The 25975-nt window shown below is 48.3% G+C and overlaps 1 protein-coding gene across 1 annotated transcript; it reads left to right on the top strand.

Annotated features, from left to right (window-relative positions):
• The first annotated feature begins 22005 nt into the window (after nucleotides 1–22005).
• On the top strand, nucleotides 22006–23932 carry LOC136539295 (uncharacterized). The gene has a single exon (XM_066531243.1). It carries the CDS (start codon nucleotides 22150–22152, stop codon nucleotides 23725–23727), a length of 1578 nt encoding a protein of 525 aa, XP_066387340.1. The 5' UTR covers nucleotides 22006–22149; the 3' UTR covers nucleotides 23728–23932.
• The last annotated feature ends 2043 nt before the right edge of the window (nucleotides 23933–25975 follow it).

Raw genomic sequence — 25975 nt, forward strand, 5'->3', positions numbered from 1 at the left:
CACTGTTGCTCTTAGCCAGAGTCCAGGTGGGCACCGCCCTAGGGGTGGCGGTGCAACGGACAAGGGGTGGCGGTGCCCCAGTGGCAGCACCCCAAGCTGAGTTTCACCTCTGTTTCTTCACCTTTCTCACCACCTTTTCTAAATGTGCTAACACTCCAAGTGTTTCACCATCATGTGCAAGTGTGTTAGCATTTTCACAACCATTTTTCAAAGGTTAAACACTTCTCACTGATTGTGCACTAGGCCTAAAATGCATATGCATGTTTTCCAACACCTAGTGGCACTAGATGATTGAGTTGTCCGATAACAGCTCCTCTCTTAATAGTACGACCATCTATCCTAAATGTGATCACACTCGCTAAGTGCCTCGATCACCAAACCAAAAAACTCTTATTAAGTTTTACCTTTGCCTTGAGCTTTTTGTTTTTCTCTTTCTTCTTTTCTAAGTCCAAGCACTTGATCATCATGGTCACCACACCATCATCATGATCTTCACCATTGCTCTATCACTTAGAATAGTGCTACCTATCTCATGATCACTTTGATAAACTGTGGCAGAACCACCCGGAATAGCGTACTTACGGTGGCGCTCGTCTTCCACCAGACACTAAGCACCCCGAAAGCCGCTACCGCGAGCGGTATCCGTCGGACACACCCCGAGGGAGAGCCCGAAAGATCCACATTTTTCCCCAAGGATCCAATAATGAAAACGAGTTACAACACAGGTCCATCTCATACATTAGAGTTTCTGAAAAGTACATTATTACAATACCAAATACAGAGTTTGGAATAATAAACAGCGGAATATTAAAAAGGTAACATCTAGCGATAAGATAACGAGGATTTCGTCTGAGCCCACCAGAAGAATCCTCCACACAAGGTACTCCTCAAGCAACACCTGCAACAGGGGCAAATAAACCCTGAGTACACAATGTACTCGCAAGACTTATCCGATAGTGGGAATACTTTCCCGACTCCAAGGAATATGCTAGGCTTTATGGTTGCTGGTTTTTCTCTTAGCCAAAAGCAGTACTAATAGTGAGTCCTTATTGATATGTTATTATTATCAGCCGTATTAAGTTTTTATCTAGTCAATCTATATAAGCACCTGTGCTACTTTCAAGCAAGAGTTGAGCAATCGATACTGTTTCTTCTCCTTTTCCACTTCCAGTTCTTACTACGGTGCTAAACCGCAGACAAGCCGTACCGGATAACCCGGCGATTCGCGAATCAATGTGCCCAGCTGGGTGCCCCGAAGACACACGCCTCGCTTGTACCCAAGGCACAAGCAGGACTAACCCACCACTCTCCTGTCCCGGGTGTCCAGGTCCCCGTCCAAACTTGGACTCCAAGCCCCCGCCTCTGAATCCCGGACTCAGTGCGGCGCAAGGACCTCCACCACCTCCTCTTCCCATCAGTCGGTCCGGAAAGAGCCGGATTCGCGATAAGAGAGCAGCAAGTCTTCCCTGCGCCCATACCCAAGTATGTGCTCGGGACAATAATCTGTGACTTGCCTAGAGTCATATGCAACGACCGGTCCTTAATCGACACAGACAGGGAAAAAGTGTAACCGGGCGATGCCCTGTTGGCCGCAGGACACAACCCCTCACACCCACCAGTACCCAAATCCACATCCCTGTCCGGTCACCATTTTCCTTTCCATTATTTCATCATGATATCATAGTGTAATCACCTATTTGCGAGTAACGTCAGGTTACTCACGCTACCGACATCCTGAGCATAGCAACTACTCGACCTGTACTAGTAGGACTCATGGTGGATATATCTATGCATGTAGTTTCATAAAATGCCTGTAACGTAAATGCATATCATATAAATATATTCAGTGACCATTTAAAAATAGGGGTTATGCACCGGGGCTTGCCTTGGGCAGGTGCCGAGTCAGCAAAGTCAGTACCAACAGGCTCCTGGTCTCCTTCCGATGTGAAAAGCTCCTCCTCGTACTCCTCGATCACCTCGTCATACTCCGGATCACCGACGGGTACGAAGTCTACCTGTTCGTGATCTACATGAAATGACGATGCAATGATTACAATATGGCAACAGAAATTCTCAATGCAAAAGTACCTCTATTACATTACTAAGTAAGGTCTACCCACTAAAGTCTAAGTTACATACCAGTACTACTAACAAGTATGAACGTGTCCTACATTCTTACGATGACCACGGATATTCATATCCCTAATGCCAGTTTACGATAAAGCAAGGATACTAACTACGTCATTAAACGACTCGTTCGACGATTACCATTTTTACAGCAAGGATATAAATGCCTAAGGAACCTACGGTAACGATTTCAAAGCTAAAGCTATCGTCGGTTTACCACAACAAATCTTGCAATTAAAGATCGATATACCGCTAAGCCCTCTACTTCAAGCTTATGGGCCAACCATCCTAACCACTAATGGGGAACCAACTGTACTAACAGGTAGTCGATATTTTTGTGAACCTAACAAACTTTGTTTCGCTATTTTTGGACAATCATGCAATTTACTACTAATTATTGAAGTTCAATTCATAACCTAAATAGATAAACAATTTCTAATACAATGAAATGGAGAAAACGAAACCTCCCTGACCGGCCCACGACGCGCGGCCCGACCCAACTCGCCATCCCGCCCGCGCGCGACAGCAGCCAGGCGCGCGGCCCACGCGGAGGCGCGGCCCAGATGGCCAACGGCCCGCGAAGGGGAAAGCCTGCGCGCGCGGTAAATAAGCAAGAACACCCCCGACGAACTCGGCATTTGCAACGGGCTTTCCGGTACTATTTCGCTAGTCTACCGCTTTACACCAGCACCCTCCCACTTCATCTTCTTCACCACGAGGAGGTCCCTGGCCATCCAGAGCACGCACCGGCGCGACGGCGCGGCACTGGACGCCTACGTCGGCCACCCCGGCCCTCTCCATGCTAAAATAAAGGGCCGATGCTCACCTACGTGCGAACGCAAACCACCGGGCGAAGACACAGGCGCCGAGACGTCGCAGCGTGCACGGACCACGGCGGGAGGCAGCCTGCAAGGGCGGCGATGCCGTTCCGGTGAACAACAGCACGGCCGGGACAAAACAAGGAATGGACGAGTACCAGCGACTCACCACGGAACTGGAAGACGTGAAGAAGTGATCGGAGGTGGCTCAGGCCAAGCCGGCCACGTGCGCGCGATGAGTGCAGCAGAGCACGGCAATGGCACGGCCGCGCCACGGGATGCACTACGGCGGTAGGGTTTAGGATAGGGCGAGCATGGTGACAACCGACGAAAGGGGGGGCTAGTGGTGCGAGGAATTTGACCGAGCTGCTTTGGTGGTGAAGAAAGCCGGCGGCGCAGCGCTTCGGGTCTTAATGGCCCGAGAGCTCGGTCCTTCGAAATTGGCACACAGGACAGAGCTACAGGCTGATACGAGGGGCGGGAAAGGTTACCGGCTGCCCAACGGAGCTGCGGGCAAGACCAATTGAAACGTGGTGCAACCGCAGCGGTCAATTGGAAAGAAACGCGACGGCGGCAAGGGGACAGCGGAGACAGAGGAACGCACGGCTCAGCATGGCTCGTCTACGGGCGTCAACGCAAGGTACAGCCGTGCTTGGCCAAGGGGAACCCCAGGGCGTGCTCCCGACAGCCGTCCGCACGGTCGCAGCAGCAAACGACGAGCCCCGGCATGGCACGTCTGCGGCCGGCGCCAGGCCAGGACACGGTGGACGCGACGCCGAGGCGACAGCGCAGTGGCAGTTTTCAAAACGCGCAAACGGCCAAGGGTCAACCGAGCGGTGCCGAGCGCAGCCGCTAGCGACGCGGACGCGGGACCCCACCCGACCACGGCCACAGCGGGGGCAGGGCAAGGCAGGCAGAGCACGGGTGGCGGACCGAGCGCGACGCGTCGGTAGGCGAGGCGAGCAGCAGCGAGGCAGAGCGCACAGGCGGGCAGCAGCGAGGCAGATGGTCAGGACACGCGGGGCATGCGCGCGAACGGCGCCGCGAGCTCAGCCGAGCGCGGCAGTGGCTCAGGCCCGCGCGGCACAACGCGCTGGCAAGCCGACCGGGTGGTGACCGTGCCCAGAGCCGAGACAGGGGACGTGCACGACTTTTAAAGCAGCTAGAAAATGAGTACGCCATGTCCCAAACGCTAAACTAATTGCTCGATGCACAAGCCGGTTCATCAAACTACCGATCGCAGTCATTACATCGCGCTACTTCTTAAGCCAATCGTTCCACAGAGTTTGCCAAACATGGCATCGTCGGCCGTTTCCGAAACATATGAAAACGACGTTGAAACAACCGATCCCGCGTCGGAATCCAAACCCAGCCTACTCGAGGTACTAGCCAGCTAACCTTGTCCGACCACCTAGTTTTATCGCCGTTAGCTACACGTTCTTTTAGCCCTTTTAGATCCCGGAGCACTGCGATTACCAGTAATACATGAAACGTACCCACGGACTCATGTTCCGTACGAACGTTTCTAGTGCCGAACATCGAGTTACACCTCATGTCAAACACACATGCACAAAAATCCAGATGCTTACGAAACGTTTCAGCAAAACATTACAATGTAACACCAGGGTGTTACAAATCTACCCCCCTAAAACAAAATCTCGACCCGAGATTTCCTGTGCCTAGTGTGAGAAAGAGGTCGGGAGTACATTTTGCGCAAACTAACTATCCGACCCAGAGAGGAGATGGGGGTAATGCTTTGTTAAGTAGTTCTCTTGCTCCTAGGTGGCTTCGTCCTCTGAATGGTTTTGCCATTGTACCTTGTAAAACTTTATCACCCTGTTCCTAGTTACTCTCTCCTTCTCATCCAAGATTTTTATAGGGTGTTCCACGTAAGACAGATCAGGTTGGAGCGGAAGTCCTTCTATTTCCACAGATTCTTCCGGGACTCGTAGGCATTTCTTCAGTTGTGAGACATGAAATACATTGTGAACTGCCGAGAGAACTTCAGGGAGTTGGAGACGATAAGCAACGGGACCACACTGCTGCAACACCTTGTATGGACCCACATACCGAGGGGCTAACTTGCCATGGACACCAAACCGATGTACCCCTCTCATAGGAGATACCTTGAGATACACAAAATCTCCAGCTGCAAATTCCAAAGGTCTTCTTCGCTTGTCTGCGTAAGCCTTCTGTCGACTTTGAGCTGACTTCAAGTGTTCACGAATTATATTTACTTTCTCTCGAGCCTCCTTTATGAAATCGGGCCTAAAGTACCCACGGTCTCCTACTTCAACCCAATTTAGTGGGGTTCGACACTTCTGTCCATATAAAGCTTCAAAGGGTGCCATACGGATACTTTCCTGATAGCTGTTGTTATAAGAAAATTCGGCCAGCTTCAAGCACTGATCCCACTTCTCAGGAAAAGAGATTGTACAAGCCCGCAGCATGTCCTCGAGCACCTGGTTCACCCTCTCCGTTTGGCCGTCTGTCTGTGGGTGGTATGCCGAGCTCCTGAGAAGGCGAGTTCCCAAACACTCCTGGAGTTTCTCCCAGAAACGAGAGACGAAAACTGACCCTCTATCAGAGATGATGGTGAGAGGAACTCCATGTAGGGTCACAATACGATCAAAGTATAACTCCGCACACTTCTTTGCATTGTATCTAGCGTCCACCGGAAGGAAGTGGGCAGACTTGGTGAGACGGTCCACGATGACCCAAATAGAATCAAAACCAGAGGAGGTGCGGGGTAAACCCACAATGAAATCCAGGGAAATATCCTCCCATTTCCAAACAGGAATGGGCAAGGGCTGCAGATATCCAGGAGTACGCATATGATCTGCCTTGATTCTACCACAAGTGTCACACTCTGCAACAAACTGGGTGATATCTTGCTTCATATAAGACCACCAGTACAGTTGACGTAGATCATGGTACATTTTGTTGCTACCAGGGTGGATAGACAGCTTGGAATGATGGCCTTCTTGCAAAATCTTCCTTTTCAGCTCTTCATTGGATGGAACTACTAGTCTATCCTTGTATCTCACGACTCCCTGCTCATCAATGCTAAAATGAGGTCCACGCCCTTCTGCTAGTAACTTCTTGATGTGAGGAATCTCCTCGGGGTCTTCCTTCTGCTCCCGAATAATTTGCTCCAGCAATTCTGAGGTCAAGGCAATCTGAGCCAGCACCTCAGTGTGGTGGAGTGACAAGGGTATTTCCTCAACCTGATGCGACTTACGACTCAAAGCATCAGCCACCACATTGGCTTTTCCTGGATGATAGTGGACTTCTAAATCATAATCCTTAATCAACTCTAACCACCTCCTTTGTCTCATGTTCAACTCAGACTGAGTGAAAATATACTTAAGGCTCTTGTGGTCCGTGAAGATATGCACTTTGTTGCCTAACAAGTAATGCCTCCAAATCTTCAGAGAGTGAACTACAGCAGCTAGCTCTAAATCGTGGGTAGGGTAGTTCACCTCGTGCTTCTTCAGTTGGCGAGAAGCATAAGCTATCACACGCCCTTCTTGCATAAGTACACACCCCAATCCCGTCTTCGAGGCATCACAGTAAACATCAAAGGGCCTCTCGATATCAGGTTGAGCCAACACAGGAGCAGTGGTCAGAAAAGTCTTCAGGGACTGAAAAGCTTCTTCACAAGCTGGACTCCAAACAAACTTAGCTTCTTTCTGGAGCAGCTTAGTCATGGGCTGGGCTATCTTGGAGAAATCAGGGATGAAACGTCGATAGTATCCAGCTAGCCCAAGGAACTGACGGATCTGGTGCACAGACCTAGGAGACTTCCAATCTAACACATCTTGCACCTTGCTGGGATCTACAGAAACGCCCTCAGGTGTCAACACATGTCCCAAAAACTGCACTCGATCTAGCCAAAACTCGCACTTGCTGAATTTAGCATACAGCTGGTGCTCTCTAAGTCGAGTCAGGACTATCCGGAGGTGACAGGTATGCTCTTCCTCATTCTTGGAGTAGATCAAAATGTCATCAATGAACACTACCACAAACTTATCCAACTCCGGCATGAAGACTGAGTTCATTAGGTACATGAAGAAAGCCGGGGCATTGGTGAGGCCGAAAGACATTACTAGGTACTCATACAACCCATACCTAGTGGAGAAAGCTGTCCTTGGTATATCTTGTGGCCTGATCTTGATCTGATGGTAGCCCGATCGGAGATCTATCTTCGAGAACACCATGGCACCAGCTAACTGATCAAACAAAGTATCTATGCGGGGCAAGGGATACTTGTTCTTAACTGTTACCGCATTGAGAGGGCGGTAATCCACACACATCCGCAGTGTACCATCCTTCTTCTTCACGAAAATCGCTGGGCAACCCCATGGTGAAGAACTTGGACGGATGAAACCCTTGTCCATCAACTCCTCCAGTTGCTTCTTCATTTCTGCTAGTTCTCTTGGGGCCATGCGGTACGGACGCCTAGAGATAGGAGCAGTACCAGGCTCAAGCTCAATGGAGAATTCTACCTCACGGTCCGGCGGCAGTCCAGGAAGATCTTCAGGGAAAACATCTGGGAACTCACATACTATTGGAATGGAGGTAAGATCAGGAACGGCTTCAGCATGGGCAGCAACAGGTAAGACCGGTTCCGAGGGTATGATGAGAGACATCCTATCCTCAGAAGACGGAAGCCGTAACTCTACACTTCTTCTCTTCATATCCAGTACTACCCCATACACCCGCAACCAGTTCATCCCAAGAATAACATCAATGCCTTGCCCAGGCATTATCATGAACTGTAGACGGTAAGTGTGGGTGGCTAATACCAAACTTACGGTATCCGTACGGGTGTTGATGAACATCTGAGAACCCGCAGTACGGATCTTATAGGCATACGGTATAGCCACAAGTGATAAATTGTGCCGCTCTACAAACCCCATGCTCATAAAGGAATGCGATGCACCAGAATCAAACAACACCAAAGCTGGATGGGATTCGATGGTAAACATACCAGCCATAACTGTCTCCTGATGCACAACCTGCTGAGCATCCGTGAAGTGCACCTGACCGGATCTGCTGGGCACCTTCCTCTTGATGAAAGTCCTCTTAACCAGCCTAGAATTTGCAGACGGCTGAGACGGCTGAGCTATCTGCTGCTGAGGACACTCCCTGGCATAGTGGCCCTCCTTGCCACACTTGAAACAAGCGCCAGGCTTGTTCCCGAATCCCTGACGAGGTGGGACCTGCTGTCCCTGAGTCTGCTGGGGCTGCACCTGCTGCTGAGGTGCCTTGTACTGGGTAGCGGAAGTCTGTGAGGTCTGCTGGGGTGACCGGAACGGAGGCCCGCCGGATGGTTGATAGGACCCCCGCCTCACAATTTGCACCTTCTGAGTATGAGGGTGGCTGGAGGATCCAGCTGCCACCCTCCTCCGCTTCCAATCCGCCTGAGATGCCCGCTGAAAACCCTCAAGAGCAATGGCGGCGTTCATCAGAGCCCCAAAGGTCTGATAGTTCCCCAGGTACAGTTTCTCCTGTAGAGCAGGAGTGAGACCACGAAAGAAACGATCCTTCTTCTTGTCATCCGTGTCCACCTGACTACCAGCATACTGAGCCAAGTGGTTGAATTGATTCACATACTCCATTACCGTCCTGCTTCCCTGACGCAACTCCATGAACTCGGTCACCTTCTGATGGATAACGCCAGCAGGTATGAAGAACTCGCGGAAGGCGGCGGAGAACTCCTGCCACGTTGCCGGGTGATCCGGCAGCTCCGCGGCCAGGAAAGTCTCCCACCAGGCACCTGCGGACCCCAAAAGCTGCTGGGACGCAAAGTGCACCTTCTGCTCGTTGGCCACTCCGAGCAGCCGAAACTTCTGCTCCAGCGTGCGAAGCCAGTGCTCCGCCTCCAACGGATCATCCGACGGCGTGAATGTGGGCGGGTGAGTCTTGAGGAAGTCCTGATAAGAGGACTGCCCCTCAGGACGGCGAGCACCACCCCCATTCCCACCGTTGCCTCCGGGGCCTCCACGGGCGAGACCCGCGACGGCCTGTGCCATAATCTCCAAGGCACGAGCAGTTTCCTGTCGAGCAGCAGCTGACTCACGACGAGCAGCCAACAACTCCACCATGACCTCCGCGGCGGACAGCGGCGGAGGCGGTGGTGGCGGTGGGAAAGGATGAGGAACCAAAGGTGGAACCTCCCGAGCTCCCTCGTTGTCACGCTCAAAAGCCCGAGCACTATCACCATGGCCCTCGTTGGCCGCTCCCGAACTGGTGCTCCCACGTCCGGACCTCAGATTCATCTGTAAGAGAGACGAACCTTCCATTAGGACACCCTTCTGATTATCCGATTAGAATCTAGGGATTAAAGAGATGACAGCACATTTTATTAAAGTATTCATCAAGTTAGTCCTACCCATTTACTACTTTCATTATGCGTGAAGGGGAATTCCTAGTGCAAGTAAGATGCTATTATATGATGCATGCTTCGACCTATACGTTCACTCAAGCCGGAATATAGCGGCGTTCGTAACCTGTTCGGCACATCGCACACTCACTTTCCGTATACTAAGCGATTTCTTACGCGACGTAAGTCAGTGTACCTGCAGAAAGCTGATTAGATAAAACCAGTGCCGCTATCCTAGATACACCATATAGCTAGGGCTTATACTTATACAACTTAACTTAATCGCATCCTACTTTTCGCAAAACTTTTGTTGGTCAAACTTTTAGTTTTGTAAAAGAGTGAGGAACTCATGACCATTATTGGCTCTGGTACCAACTGTGGCAGAACCACCCGGAATAGCGTACTTACGGTGGCGCTCGTCTTCCACCAGACACTAAGCACCCCGAAAGCCGCTACCGCGAGCGGTATCCGTCGGACACACCCCGAGGGAGAGCCCGAAAGATCCACATTTTTCCCCAAGGATCCAATAATGAAAACGAGTTACAACACAGGTCCATCTCATACATTAGAGTTTCTGAAAAGTACATTATTACAATACCAAATACAGAGTTTGGAATAATAAACAGCGGAATATTAAAAAGGTAACATCTAGCGATAAGATAACGAGGATTTCGTCTGAGCCCACCAGAAGAATCCTCCACACAAGGTACTCCTCAAGCAACACCTGCAACAGGGGCAAATAAACCCTGAGTACACAATGTACTCGCAAGACTTATCCGATAGTGGGAATACTTTCCCGACTCCAAGGAATATGCTAGGCTTTATGGTTGCTGGTTTTTCTCTTAGCCAAAAGCAGTACTAATAGTGAGTCCTTATTGATATGTTATTATTATCAGCCGTATTAAGTTTTTATCTAGTCAATCTATATAAGCACCTGTGCTACTTTCAAGCAAGAGTTGAGCAATCGATACTGTTTCTTCTCCTTTTCCACTTCCAGTTCTTACTACGGTGCTAAACCGCAGACAAGCCGTACCGGATAACCCAGCGATTCGCGAATCAATGTGCCCAGCTGGGTGCCCCGAAGACACACGCCTCGCTTGTACCCAAGGCACAAGCAGGACTAACCCACCACTCTCCTGTCCCGGGTGTCCAGGTCCCCGTCCAAACTTGGACTCCAAGCCCCCGCCTCTGAATCCCGGACTCAGTGCGGCGCAAGGACCTCCACCACCTCCTCTTCCCATCAGTCGGTCCGGAAAGAGCCGGATTCGCGATAAGAGAGCAGCAAGTCTTCCCTGCGCCCATACCCAAGTATGTGCTCGGGACAATAATCTGTGACTTGCCTAGAGTCATATGCAACGACCGGTCCTTAATCGACACAGACAGGGAAAAAGTGTAACCGGGCGATGCCCTGTTGGCCGCAGGACACAACCCCTCACACCCACCAGTACCCAAATCCACATCCCTGTCCGGTCACCATTTTCCTTTCCATTATTTCATCATGATATCATAGTGTAATCACCTATTTGCGAGTAACGTCAGGTTACTCACGCTACCGACATCCTGAGCATAGCAACTACTCGACCTGTACTAGTAGGACTCATGGTGGATATATCTATGCATGTAGTTTCATAAAATGCCTGTAACGTAAATGCATATCATATAAATATATTCAGTGACCATTTAAAAATAGGGGTTATGCACCGGGGCTTGCCTTGGGCAGGTGCCGAGTCAGCAAAGTCAGTACCAACAGGCTCCTGGTCTCCTTCCGATGTGAAAAGCTCCTCCTCGTACTCCTCGATCACCTCGTCATACTCCGGATCACCGACGGGTACGAAGTCTACCTGTTCGTGATCTACATGAAATGACGATGCAATGATTACAATATGGCAACAGAAATTCTCAATGCAAAAGTACCTCTATTACATTACTAAGTAAGGTCTACCCACTAAAGTCTAAGTTACATACCAGTACTACTAACAAGTATGAACGTGTCCTACATTCTTACGATGACCACGGATATTCATATCCCTAATGCCAGTTTACGATAAAGCAAGGATACTAACTACGTCATTAAACGACTCGTTCGACGATTACCATTTTTACAGCAAGGATATAAATGCCTAAGGAACCTACGGTAACGATTTCAAAGCTAAAGCTATCGTCGGTTTACCACAACAAATCTTGCAATTAAAGATCGATATACCGCTAAGCCCTCTACTTCAAGCTTATGGGCCAACCATCCTAACCACTAATGGGGAACCAACTGTACTAACAGGTAGTCGATATTTTTGTGAACCTAACAAACTTTGTTTCGCTATTTTTGGACAATCATGCAATTTACTACTAATTATTGAAGTTCAATTCATAACCTAAATAGATAAACAATTTCTAATACAATGAAATGGAGAAAACGAAACCTCCCTGACCGGCCCACGACGCGCGGCCCGACCCAACTCGCCATCCCGCCCGCGCGCGACAGCAGCCAGGCGCGCGGCCCACGCGGAGGCGCGGCCCAGATGGCCAACGGCCCGCGAAGGGGAAAGCCTGCGCGCGCGGTAAATAAGCAAGAACACCCCCGACGAACTCGGCATTTGCAACGGGCTTTCCGGTACTATTTCGCTAGTCTACCGCTTTACACCAGCACCCTCCCACTTCATCTTCTTCACCACGAGGAGGTCCCTGGCCATCCAGAGCACGCACCGGCGCGACGGCGCGGCACTGGACGCCTACGTCGGCCACCCCGGCCCTCTCCATGCTAAAATAAAGGGCCGATGCTCACCTACGTGCGAACGCAAACCACCGGGCGAAGACACAGGCGCCGAGACGTCGCAGCGTGCACGAACCACGGCGGGAGGCAGCCTGCAAGGGCGGCGATGCCGTTCCGGTGAACAACAGCACGGCCGGGACAAAACAAGGAATGGACGAGTACCAGCGACTCACCACGGAACTGGAAGACGTGAAGAAGTGATCGGAGGTGGCTCAGGCCAAGCCGGCCACGTGCGCGCGATGAGTGCAGCAGAGCACGGCAATGGCACGGCCGCGCCACGGGATGCACTACGGCGGTAGGGTTTAGGATAGGGCGAGCATGGTGACAACCGACGAAAGGGGGGGCTAGTGGTGCGAGGAATTTGACCGAGCTGCTTTGGTGGTGAAGAAAGCCGGCGGCGCAGCGCTTCGGGTCTTAATGGCCCGAGAGCTCGGTCCTTCGAAATTGGCACACAGGACAGAGCTACAGGCTGATACGAGGGGCGGGAAAGGTTACCGGCTGCCCAACGGAGCTGCGGGCAAGACCAATTGAAACGTGGTGCAACCGCAGCGGTCAATTGGAAAGAAACGCGACGGCGGCAAGGGGACAGCGGAGACAGAGGAACGCACGGCTCGGCATGGCTCGTCTACGGGCGTCAACGCAAGGTACAGCCGTGCTTGGCCAAGGGGAACCCCAGGGCGTGCTCCCGACAGCCGTCCGCACGGTCGCAGCAGCAAACGACGAGCCCCGGCATGGCACGTCTGCGGCCGGCGCCAGGCCAGGACACGGTGGACGCGACGCCGAGGCGACAGCGCAGTGGCAGTTTTCAAAACGCGCAAACGGCCAAGGGTCAACCGAGCGGTGCCGAGCGCAGCCGCTAGCGACGCGGACGCGGGACCCCACCCGACCACGGCCACAGCGGGGGCAGGGCAAGGCAGGCAGAGCACGGGTGGCGGACCGAGCGCGACGCGTCGGTAGGCGAGGCGAGCAGCAGCGAGGCAGAGCGCACAGGCGGGCAGCAGCGAGGCAGATGGTCAGGACACGCGGGGCATGCGCGCGAACGGCGCCGCGAGCTCAGCCGAGCGCGGCAGTGGCTCAGGCCCGCGCGGCACAACGCGCTGGCAAGCCGACCGGGTGGTGACCGTGCCCAGAGCCGAGACAGGGGACGTGCACGACTTTTAAAGCAGCTAGAAAATGAGTACGCCATGTCCCAAACGCTAAACTAATTGCTCGATGCACAAGCCGGTTCATCAAACTACCGATCGCAGTCATTACATCGCGCTACTTCTTAAGCCAATCGTTCCACAGAGTTTGCCAAACATGGCATCGTCGGCCGTTTCTGAAACATATGAAAACGACGTTGAAACAACCGATCCCGCGTCGGAATCCAAACCCAGCCTACTCGAGGTACTAGCCAGCTAACCTTGTCCGACCACCTAGTTTTATCGCCGTTAGCTACACGTTCTTTTAGCCCTTTTAGATCCCGGAGCACTGCGATTACCAGTAATACATGAAACGTACCCACGGACTCATGTTCCGTACGAACGTTTCTAGTGCCGAACATCGAGTTACACCTCATGTCAAACACACATGCACAAAAATCCAGATGCTTACGAAACGTTTCAGCAAAACATTACAATGTAACACCAGGGTGTTACATAAACTAGGTTAGCACTTAGTGTTTCATCAATTCACCAAAACCAAACTAGAACTTTCAATCTCCCCCTTTTTGGTAATTGATGACATCCCTTTCACAAAGATATAAATTGAAATTTAATTTAATTCATGTTGCTTGCCCAAGCATATTTACCATGTGCAAAAGGATATGGACAAGTTTCATGAACCCCAAATGGTAGCATTAGCTCTCCCTACATATGTGCTAAGAGTTTGGATTGAAAGCTTGCACATTTGCATGGAATTGAGTTGTGGGAGAGTAATGTCTACCAAATGATGCTAAGGTATAAGAGATGGACCTTTAAAATATGATACCAATCGAAGTGCACCAATATACCATCCTTAGCACCATTAGTAACTAGACATGCACACAAAAACTAGAATACCCCGTGAGATCAATATTAGAAGCAAGGGTCTAGTTTTCATAATATAAACACAAGTCTAAGTTACTCAACCTATGCATGCTAGTTTTTTATTTCAAACCTACAACTAGCATACACCACATAAGCATAAAATTTTAAATTTAAAACTTGTGCCATGCAAGCAAACATATGAAATGCACATCTAAATGCACCAATCAAGTTTATGAGCTTGCTCTCCCTACTTGTGTGCTCAAAATTTTAATTGATCCCCTTACTTTCTCATATTTCTTCCCCTATGTCAGTTTCCCTCCTTTGTCATTTAACCTTATCTTTGTGCAATTTCTCCACCTTTGTCATCAATGACCACAAAGGTTTAATTTTAGATAGGTTAAGATTATCAATGTCAATCAAGGAGGTGAGGATCATTTTACCAAAATTAGTCCAATCTAGAACACTTGCCAAAGATATTTAACTCGGTTTGATCCAAGGACAAGCTTCTTCACATCTCCAAATAAGGGTTATCTTGTACCATGTTGAGTTAAACACTTGTAGCTCATTTTCTAGATCAAACACTAGGTTCACAAGCCCACAAACATGTCATATGCTACCACTAGATTAAGTCAAGCATCGAAGTAATAGTGGTACCATACAAGCATCAAATTCATTTAATTTTCATAAATGAGCCTAAAAGATATGAGGAATGACTAGATGCACTAAACAAGTCCTTAGCAAAGGATGTATGCATGCCAATCAACTTTTACCTTGGATTGCTCGAAGAAGAGGCATGTCATATAAGTGGAGGTGCATCAACACATATTTGAGAAATCCAATATGTTCAACTCATTCCTTAGCTTGCAAAACCTTTTCTCATCCAATGGCTTGATGAATATATCAGCAAGTTGATCTTTGGTGCCCACACTCTCAATACAAATGTCCCCTTTTTGTTGGTGATCTCTAATGAAATGATGGCGAACATCAATATGCTTTATTCTTTCATGTTGAACCAGATTGTTGGTGAGCTTGATTGCACTCTCATTGTCACTAAGCAATGGAACTTTCTTGAACTTGATTCTAAAGTCATTCAAGGTGGCCTTCATCCAAAGTATTTGTGCACAATAACTATCGGCGGATATATATTCAGCTTCGGCGGTTGATAATGCAACACTATTTTGCTTCTTTGATGACCATGAAACATGTGATCTTCCCAATAATTGACATGTGCCTGAGGTGCTCTTCCTTTCAATCTTGCACCCGCATAATCCAAGTCGGAGTAACCAACTAGCTCAAACTTTGATCCTTTGGATACCACAAACCAACATTTTGTGTATGCTTCAAGTACCTCAATATTCTCTTTGTAGCATTCAAATGACTTTTTCTTGGTGAGGCTTGAAATCTTGCACATATGCACACACTAAACATGGCATTCGGCCTTAATGCGGTCACATAGAGTAGGCTTCCAATCATAGACCGATGCAACTTTTGATCCACCATGTTGCCACTTGCATCACTATCCAAATTGACATTTGTTCCCATTGGTGTACTTATGGCTTTGCTCTCATTCATGCCAAACTTCTTGATCATGTCTTTGATGTACTTGCCTTGACTTACAAATGTACAATTCTTCAATTGCTTGATTTGAAGTCCAAGGAAATAACTCAACTCTCCAATCATGGACATCTCAAATTCATTGGCCATCATCTTGCCAAACTCTTCACAAAAGTCTTGATTGGTGGATCCAAATATGATGTCATCAATATAGATTTGCAACACAAACAAGTCATTTCCAATCTTCTTGGTGAAAAGAGTGGCGTCAACCTTGCCCATTATGTACCCTTTAGAGAGGAGAAAGTCCCTCAACCTCTCATACCATGCTCTAGGTGCTTGTTTCAATCCATACAATGTCTTCTTCAACTTGTACACAAGGTTGAGCTTCTTGTCATTTTTAAAATTGGGAGGTTGCTCAATGTATACTTCTTCATTGATGTAGCCATTGAGAAATGCACTCTTGACATCCATTTGATAGAGCTTGATGTTGTGGGCACAAGCATATGCTAGCAAGATTCTAGTTGCTTCCAATCTAGCAACCGGAGCATATATTTCTCCAAAGTCAAGACCTTCCACTTGAGTGTATTCTTGTGCTACTAATCTTGCTTTGTTCCTTACTATTATCTCATCTTGATCTTACTTGTTTCTATAGATCCATTTGGTTCCAATCATATTGTGTCCCTTTGGTCTTTCCACTAATTCCCATACTTGATTTCTTGTGAAGTTGTTCAATTCTTTATGCATAGCATTCACCCAATCAACATCTTTCAATGCTTCATCTATCTTCTTTGGTTTAATGGATGACATAAATGAAAAGTGTTCACAAAATGATGCTAATCTTGATCTTATTTGTACACCTCTAGAAATATCTCCAATTATAGTATCCAATGGATGATCTCTTGCAATATTGGTTGGTTGGAGTATTAGAATATTGCTTGCACTTGCTTGATCATTTGGTTGAGATGATGTACTAGCCACTTGATCTTGCACATTGTCATGAGAGCCACTTGTACTTGCTTGATTAGTGTCATCTTGCACATTTGAGTTAGAGAGCACTTGCACTTGATCATCTTCATCATCATTCACTTGTCTAGGCCTCAATTCACCAACATCCATGTTCTTCATGGTATTTGAAAGTTGAATTCCTCTAACATCTTCTAAGTTCTCATTTTCATCTTGGGAACCCTTAGTTTCATCAAATTTAACATCATGCACCTCTTCAAGAGTATCACTTGCCAAATTCCAAACTCTATATGCTTTGCTTGTAGTAGAGTATCCAAGTAGGAATCCTTCATCACACTTCTTCTCAAACTTGCTTAATCTAGTGTCTTTCTTGAAGATATAGTATTTGCAACCAAAGACCCAAAAATATGCAATGTTTGGCTTTCTACCATTCAAGAGCTCATATGGTGTTTTCTCTTTCAAGGGGTGGCAATAGAGGCGGTTGCTACAATAGCAAGCCGTGTTGATAGCTTCGGCCCAAAAGGATTGACTCACATTATACTCACTCAACATTGATCTTGTCATGTCAATCAAGGTTCTATTTTTCCTCTCAACAAGGGCATTTGATTGTAGAGTGTACTTGGTCGAGAATTGATGTCTAATTCCAAAATCATCACACAACTCATCAATTCTTGTGTTCTTAAACTCACTACCATTGTCACTTCTAACTCTTTTGATGGTTGTTTCAAACTCATTGTGTATGCCCTTGACAAATGATTTGAATATTGCAAACACATCACTCTTGTCCACTAGAAAGAATATCCAAGTGTATCTTGTATAGTCATCCACTATCACAAAGCCATATTTGTTTCCACCGATGCTAGTGTATTGTGTTGGCCCAAATAAATCCATGTACAATAACTCAAATGCCTTGCTAGTGCTTATTATGCTTTTCTTAGTATGGGTGTTTCCAACTTGTTTGTCGGCTTGACAAGAGCTACAAAGCTTATCCTTCTCAAACACAACATCTTTCAAGCCTCTAACCAAGTCATAAATAACCAATCTATTTAATTATTTCATTCCAACATGACCAAACCTTCTATACCATAACCAACCCATACTAGACTTAGTGAACACGCATGTAGATAATTGAGCTTCACGAACATTGAAATCAACCAAGTATAGATTCTCATATCTAAAGCCTTTAAAGATCAAGTTAGAGCCATTTACACTTATGATCTCTACATCATCTACCATAAATATGCATTTGAATCCAAGATCGCATAATTAAGCCATGGATAGCAAATTAAAGTTCAAGCTCTCAACTAGCAACACATTTGAAATACTCATGTCATTGGATATTGCAATCTTACCAAGCCCTTTGACCTTGCCGTTGCCATTATCACCAAATGTGATACTATCATAACCATCATTGCCATTGGTATTAATTGAGTTGAACATTCTTACATCACTGATCAAGTGTTGAATGCACCCACTATCAAGAACCCAATGCCTTCCTCCGGCTTTGTAATTGACCTATAAAAGAATATCAATTCTCTTTAGGTACCCAAACTTGCTTGGACCCTTGAAGGTTAGTTACTAAGCTCTTTGGCACTCAAATGACTTTCTTCTTTGAGCCTATCCATGGTGCACCAATGAACTTAGTCTTCACACCATTAGTACCCTTAGTAAGCACATAGAAAGAATCAATCTTAATTGAGGATACATTGGCTTGAAACTTCTTTTTCATGCACTTTTGCTCTATATGACAACTTGCTTGCAACTAGTGAAAAACCGACCATTATTCTTCATAAAACTAGTCTTATGAGGAGCAAAGGCCGCCTTGTCTTTCTTGGAGGTATAGCTCAATCCCTCTTTGTAGAGAGAAGCTCTTTGGCTATCCAAGCACATAAGCAAGCGGTCCTCACCACCATAGGCCTTAGCCAAGGTGTGATTGAGCTCTTTTACCTCATTCTTGAGTGTCTCATTCTCAACCATTAGTAAGGCATCACAAGTGAAACCATCACTACTAGATGAGCTAGAAGTGGATGTGCTATAAGAAAGGTTAGTAGGAGCAACAATGATAGGCTTATAGAATGATTCATCAATTATATCACAAGTTAAGCCTTTGTCATATGTTATAACATGCTCCTTCTCATTTTGCTCATTAAGTAGAGAGGAATGAGCATTTTCAAGCTTCTTGTGAGTCTTGCCAAGCTTCTTATGGGCTTCCTCTAGCCTCTCATGAGATGCATTGAGCTCATCAAAGGCTTGCTTAAGGGTTTTTAGTTCCTTTCTCAAGTCTTTGCATTCTCTTCTCTTAATGTCAAAATGTTCTTTAACATCTTCTAACATGTCAATTAGTTCATTTTTAGTGGGTTCATCATCGTTGTCACTTTCACTCTCATTATCATGTTCCTCATCACATCCATCATCACAAGTTTGTATCTTAGTGGCCTTAGCCATGAAGCATGATGGAGTGTCAAAGAGAGAAGGCTTCTCATTTATGGCAATGCTTGCAAGAGCCTTCTTCTTGGTGGTCTTGTCATCATCACTTTCATCATCATCACTTGAGGAAGCATCACTATCCCAAGTGACCACATATGAACCACCCTTCTTCTTCTTGAAGGTCATCTTGTCCTTCTTTCTTTTCCTTCTTTTCCTTCTTCTTGCTCTTCTTATCATCGTCATCATTGTCGCTATTGTATGGGCATTGAGCAACAAGATGATCCTTGCTTCCACACTTGAAAAGTCCTAATGGCTAGAGGGGGGGTGAATAGCCTATAGAAATTTCTACAACAACACTACGCAAAGCGGTTAGACAAACATGAGGCGAAGCGAATGTTGTCCTAGCCTACTAAGAATGTAAGCCGCCTACCACAATTCTAGTTGGTATTGTCTATAAGCACTCAAAGACTATGTCACTACACTAAATTAGTGAACTCTCAAAGACTAACTAAAGAGCCTCACTAACCACTAGACACAACTCTTGCTTGCCCTCAAAACTAGCTACACTAATGGGCCAAGCTACACTAAGATAAATGCGCGGGAAAGATGGAGTGTTATACCGCCGTGTAGAGGAATGAGCCAATCACTAAAGGAGCCAATCAATCACAAGAATGAATACCAATCTCCTCAGAATCAAATAATGACACAATTTTTTTACCGAGGTTCACTTGCTTACCGGCAAGCAAGTCCTCGTTGTGGTGATTCACTCACTTGGAGGTTCACGCGCTAATTAGCATCACACGCCAAACCCTCAATAGGGTGCCGCACAACCAACATAAGATGAGGATCACATAAGCCACGTGCAATCCACTAGAGTTACCTTTCGTGATCTCCCATGGGGAAGGCACAAGAAACCCTCATAATGTCGATGTTCAGAGCCGACAACAATCACTAATAGCCGCTCAATGATCCACCAATCATCGGGCCATCGAGGTATCGGCAAACACCAAAAGTAACAAGAACTACACCAGCCCAAATCACCCAACTAGTGCCACAAGATGCTATAACACTAAGCAATACACTAGAGGCTCTCCAATCTCACTCAAGATGATGAAATCAAGTGTGCAAGTGAGTGGAGTGGTGTGCTCAGCTCTCAAAGGGTGTATGCAACGGTTAGAAGTGCCAGGAGGGTTGCCAAGGCCAACCACTAGCTCTATTTATAAGCCCACAAACAAATTAAGCAGTTACCCCTTTGAGTCAGCTTCTATGGGGTCACCGGACATGTCGGTGTGGCACCGGACATGGGGTGGCAGTGCCCCTCCAATGGTCATCACTAGCTGTTGGGGCACCGGACAGATGGCGGTGGCACCACTACTAGGGTGGCAGTGGCACCGCCCCTAGGGTGGCGGTGAGCACCCAGCCGCTGCCCGAGAAACCCCCTTCTCTAGATAAAATGGCGGTGCACCGCCATCAGGACGATGGTGCCTACGATGATGCCTTACAGCCCTCCCCTTGCTCTCTGGATAAAAGAGGCAGTGCCACCGCCCCACCAACGATGATGACCAGGCGGTGCACCACCCTCTCCATGGTGGTGAACATCGGACGCACTGATGCCCACGCCTCCACTGCTGTTCATGGCCAGAGTCCAGGTGGGCACTGCCGTATGGGTGGCGATGCCACCGGACAGGGTGGCGGTGCCCCATAGGTCAACCCGTTGGTCTTGGCCTCCTAGCCGACCACCGCCACAGGGGTGGCGGTGCCCTAGTGGCAGTACCCCAAGCTGAGTTTCGCCTCTGTTTCTTCACCTTTCTCACCACCTTTGCAAATGTGCTAACACTTCAAGTGTTTCACCATCATGTGCAAGTGTGTTAGCATTTTCACAACCATTTTTCAAAGGTTAAACACTTCTCATCGATTGTGCACTAGGCCTAAAATGCATATTCATGTTTTCAACACCTAGTGGTACTAGATGATCGAGTTGTCCGATAACAGCTCCTCTCTTAATAGTACGACCATCTATCATAAATGTGATCACACTCGCTAAGTGCCTCGATTACCAAACCAAAAAACTCATATTAAGTTTCACCTTTGCCTTGAGCTTTTTGTTTTTCTCTTTCTTCTTTTTTAAGTCCAAGTACTTGATCATCATGGTCACCACACCATCATCATGATCTTCACTATTGCTCCATTACTTGGAATAGTGCTACCTATCTCATGAACACTTTAATAAACTAGGTTAATACTTAAGGTTTCATCAATTCACCAAAACTAAACTAGAGCTTTCACACTGCCTACCTAGTGGGGTTACTGCAGTAGCCAATAAACTCGGGTCAGGGGGACATCCCCAGGCACAGGCGTAGGCCTCCTCTCCCTACCACGGTGTCTTCGCCCAGCCGCGGTGCATGCCATGGCTACGACAACGTGAGGTGGATAGGGGCGCGACGTGGGGTGTAGAGGAGCGCGGGATGGGGGCCGGGTGCGGCGCACCCACGCCAGAGAAGGCGAGCAACACAGTGTATGTGCCAGTGGTGGTAGCATGCGTCGTTGGGGGAAGGAAATGGCGTTGTCTTTTCGAGAAACCACGATACACTTAAAGGTAGAGCAGAACAGGCCCGTTGGGCCCGATGGCTGCGCAGGCCTGAGAACGGGCCGTACGGACGGATATGCCTGGACGGACGCTCTTACCGGAGAATTTCTGTTTTAAAAAAGAAGGAAGGAAAACATTTTTTTAGCTAAGGCAAAAACTTTTTGAACAACGGCATTCTGCAAATCACTATACAATGGTTTATTCGTTCGCAGCTCCGTTCCATTCCACTGGCGGTAGCATAGATTTGACGGCCCATGAGCCGACATGGTCTAAAAGCCCATATAGCATCAGGATTCCAGGAGGCCTCGCAATTCCTTAACCGAAAAGCCCACGGGGCCGTGGACGCTCCGTCACCGCATTCGTCACCACTTCTGCCGCCTCCCCGCCGCCGCCTCCTTCCCCTGCGATTACAAAACCCTAGGACAATTCTCCTCCAATTCCTCTAATCCCTCGTCGCTGGGTAGTTTCCTGCGCCTCCATCCCGATCCCCTGTTGATTAAATCGTAATCAGGATGCTGCCCGGATCGGCGCCGGCGGCCGGCGGCACCGGTATGTTCGTGCCGGCGGCGACGGCGGGCACGGTGCTCTGCTGCATGTGCGGCGTGTCCATGCAGCCCAATCCGGCCAACATGTGCGCGCGCTGCCTGCGCGCGCGCGTCGACATCACCGAGGGCGTCCCGCGCCACGCCGCCGTGGTCTACTGCCCCGACTGCTCCTCCTACCTCCAGCCGCCGCGGTCCTGGCTCCGCGCCACGCCCGAGTCGCCCGAGCTCATGCAGATCCTGCTCCGCCGAATCAACCGCCCGCTCGCGCGGCTCCGCGTCTCCCTCTCCGGCGCCGAGTTCGTCTTCTCCGAGCCGCACTCCAAGCGCCTCCGCCTCAAGCTCCGCCTCCGCCGCGAGGTGCTCCACGGCATCGTCCTCGAGCAGACGCATCCCGTCGAGTTCGTCGTCCACGACCGACTCTGCGATTCCTGCTCCCGCGCGCAGGCCAACCCCGACCAGTGGGTCGCCGTCGTCCAGCTCCGCCAGCACGTGCCCCACCGCCGCACCTTCCTCTACCTCGAGCAGCTCCTCCTCAAGCACGGTCAAGCTTCCCTCGCGATCCGAGTCGCGGCGGCCCCCGGCGGCCTCGACTTCTTCTTCGGCTCACGCTCCCATGCCGCCCGCCTGGTCGACTTCCTCGCCACCGTCGCTCCTATCCGAACTTCTACAGCGAAGCAGCTAGTCTCGCACGACACCAAGAGCAGCGTCTACAACTACAAGTACACCTTTTCGGTCGAGATCTGCCCCATCTGCCGCGAGGACCTCATCGCGCTCAGCCCCCAGGCGTCCCGGGACATGGGTGGCCTTGGCCCGCTCGTGCTCTGTGTCAAGGTCACAAATGCCATTGCTCTTCTTGATCCCCTCACGTTGCGAGTGCACCACCTGGAGGAGAAAAAATACAGGGTGTATAATTTCAAGGCAGCTCTCACCAGCAAGCAGCTCGTGGAGTACATTGTGCTCGACATCGAACAAGAATCGCCTGAAATTTCCATTGATGGGTCTCGTTACCAATTGGCTTATGCGCAGGTTGCCCGGGTGTCAGATTTCGGGAAAAATGACACCATCTTTACTGTGAGGACGCATCTTGGGCACCTGCTGAACCCTGGGGATCATGCCCTTGGGTATGATCTCTATGGTGCCAACCTGAATGATGATGACATGGACACGGCTATGACCCGGTACAGCTTACCTGAGGTGGTTCTTGTCAAGAAGAGCTATGAGAAGAGGCCTCGCACACGGAGATGGAAGCTTAAGAGGTTGCCGGTGGAGGAAGATGCTGCTAACAAGGCCAAGGGTGAGGAAGAGAAGAGGCTAGATGAGTATGAGGCTTTCCTCAGGGATTTGGAGCTGGACCCCGAGATGAGGTTCAAGATGGATCTGTACAAGAATGAGGACTATAGGTCTGAGATGGCATCAACAGTTGGTGATGATATCCCTACGGTGCCAATTGAGGAGTTGATTGAGGACTTGACCCTTGGTGATGATGAGGAGGAGGATGGGGAAGAAGCTGTGGAAGGCAACACTCATGCTGGAATGGTGGAATGAGCAATACTGTCTACTATTTGTTTCTGCATTGCTGACTGAGATGGGTTGGCCTGCCTGCCCTTCAGGTCATAGGTCTGAGATGCGCCTGTCAGTTATCATATATGTTATTTTTCGTCGTTATTACTGCTATAAGTTAGAATTTTGGTGGTACTGCTTAAGTTTTGAACTCTGCTGTTTGTTGGAATCAACTTTATTTCAACCCTTATACTGTGTGTTGGAGGTGTTACAACCATGCCCAGCTTTACATTAAATATTTATTAAAAAAAACTTTACATTAAAATGATTTTCTATGCAGCGGGTGATCTGTTGTTTCCTTGTCAACTTGTTGCCCATCACAGCACTTCATAAGTTCTAACTTTTCAATTTTGTAATTTCTGTTGATGATGCTGTCACCCTGTCTTTACCTGAGCACAGCGACTGTCTTTATTCTTGAACAGTACTCATATGTTGTTTGTTACTCTTTTACTCGTTGATCATTCTGATAGCGGGGCAGGAGAAGGTCTGAACTGGCTTATTACAATTACCATATATGTCCCTTCTCTTTGTGGCCCTGATTGAGTTTTCCTAATAAACGCTTCCATGATATGCTGCACAAATGGAGAAAAATTACGGTCATAATAAGTTGGTCTGATTTAGTTTCTGTGTTTTAGTATAAAATGAGAGCTATAGGGAGAAGCATGGCTACAAAAGGCTCAATGCGTTGTTTGGCCTCTAGTTTCAATTTATTTTGGTTATAAACAGTTTATAAGCTATGTTTTAACTGGGATCGCCCGCACTGTATTGGTGGTGGGATGTTAACAACCATGCTTTTGTCAGTTTCTCTATTGGTACTTAAATTTTCAGTTTCAAAGTTTCTTGTGATAGGCATGATGATTGTTTTCATTCAAGTAATTCTATCAATTAATATGTTCTTCTAATTCATTGGTCATTCTCTAGTTGATCAAATTTAAGTGGCGTGTACTAATTAAGCTGTATTTATTTTCAGAACATCAATTAGCTGTTTGGTAGTACCCGTTTCCCCAACTTCTCAGTATTTTGTACCTCCCAAAATAGCCGTATATATATCAAGTACGGGCACCCAAACTAGTTTCTCCGTACCTGGTCGAACTAGGTTCTACATACCTGGTCATTCCACTGATCATTCTGGTCGTTCCTTTCGTCTTTTTATTTTATTTTTTTGAACATAAAACTTCATTACTCATCAGACGGCGCCAACCCATTGGCGACCAGGACCTGGATACAAGAGGGCATAACATCCCTAACCGAGGTCGGGCCAGAAACCATACCAGCCCCTAAACTAGCAAGACCATGCGCTACAGAATTACAAAGTCGATGATCACGAGAGACCGTACTTGATACAAAATTAGAAACTAAAAGATCTTTAAGCTCCCAGATCAAGCCACACGCTGAGCTACGGTCCAGGGACAAAGAAGTAGCTGCTTGTAGCCCTGCTATTGCATCCGTCGCCAGGATCAGTCTCTGAACGCCCAACTCAGCTGTTCGTTGTAACGCCTGGAGACAAGCTATAATCTCCGCATGCAGCGGCTCAAGGACAGTCTCCAATTTGCCATAACCAGAACTTATCTCTTCCATCTTCATCTCGCAACACAAAACCCCAGCCCCCGGAACACGACTCTGGACTGAAGGCTCCATCGCAATTGGCTTTGATGAACCTAGCAGGTGGACGCTTCCATACCTCTCTCTGCCGTGGCATAACTATCACCGGAGTCGACTGATTCAGAGAGGAACATTCATCAGCATACGAACGGATCAGCTGTGCCAAATGCAGATAGCTTCTAGGCGTCTCGCCTTCTCTAACTGCATATCTTTCAGACCACCATAGCTGCACTATGACTTGTCTATGAACATCACCCTTTCGTCTTGGTACTGGCCAAAAACCCAAAATCCTTTGATATTGCACCAACCGCATCTCCTACAGCTCCTTTATCTTACCCAGGTTAGTTAGATATCGGCTGAATTCGACTAAGAACCTCGTCACCTTCTCCGTTTTGCTGAGGCCTCTATCCCCGCAATTGTCGGTCCTCCATTTTGCTGAGGACTCAATCCCACAATTGTCGGTCGGATGAGGAGGTGAGGCGGAATCGCTCGCCATCCTGGGCACCAAGGCCCTTTCCCCGCTTGTTTTCAGCGGACTTCCCCCCACGCTGCCCGGTTCCGCAGCAGGAGTTGCGCTGAATCTCAGCCGCCTCCTAATCTGAATCCGGCGTTCGTGAAACCAGGAAACACC

This window comes from Miscanthus floridulus, chromosome 2 (genome assembly GCF_019320115.1).
Source record: "Miscanthus floridulus cultivar M001 chromosome 2, ASM1932011v1, whole genome shotgun sequence".
In the NCBI taxonomy this organism is placed as follows: domain Eukaryota; kingdom Viridiplantae; phylum Streptophyta; class Magnoliopsida; order Poales; family Poaceae; genus Miscanthus; species Miscanthus floridulus.

What these genes read in the sequence shown, in the direction of transcription:
- LOC136539295 (XM_066531243.1), top strand. Translation starts at nt 22,150, where the DNA reads ATGCTGCCCGGATCGGCGCCGGCGGCCGGCGGCACCGGTATGTTCGTG.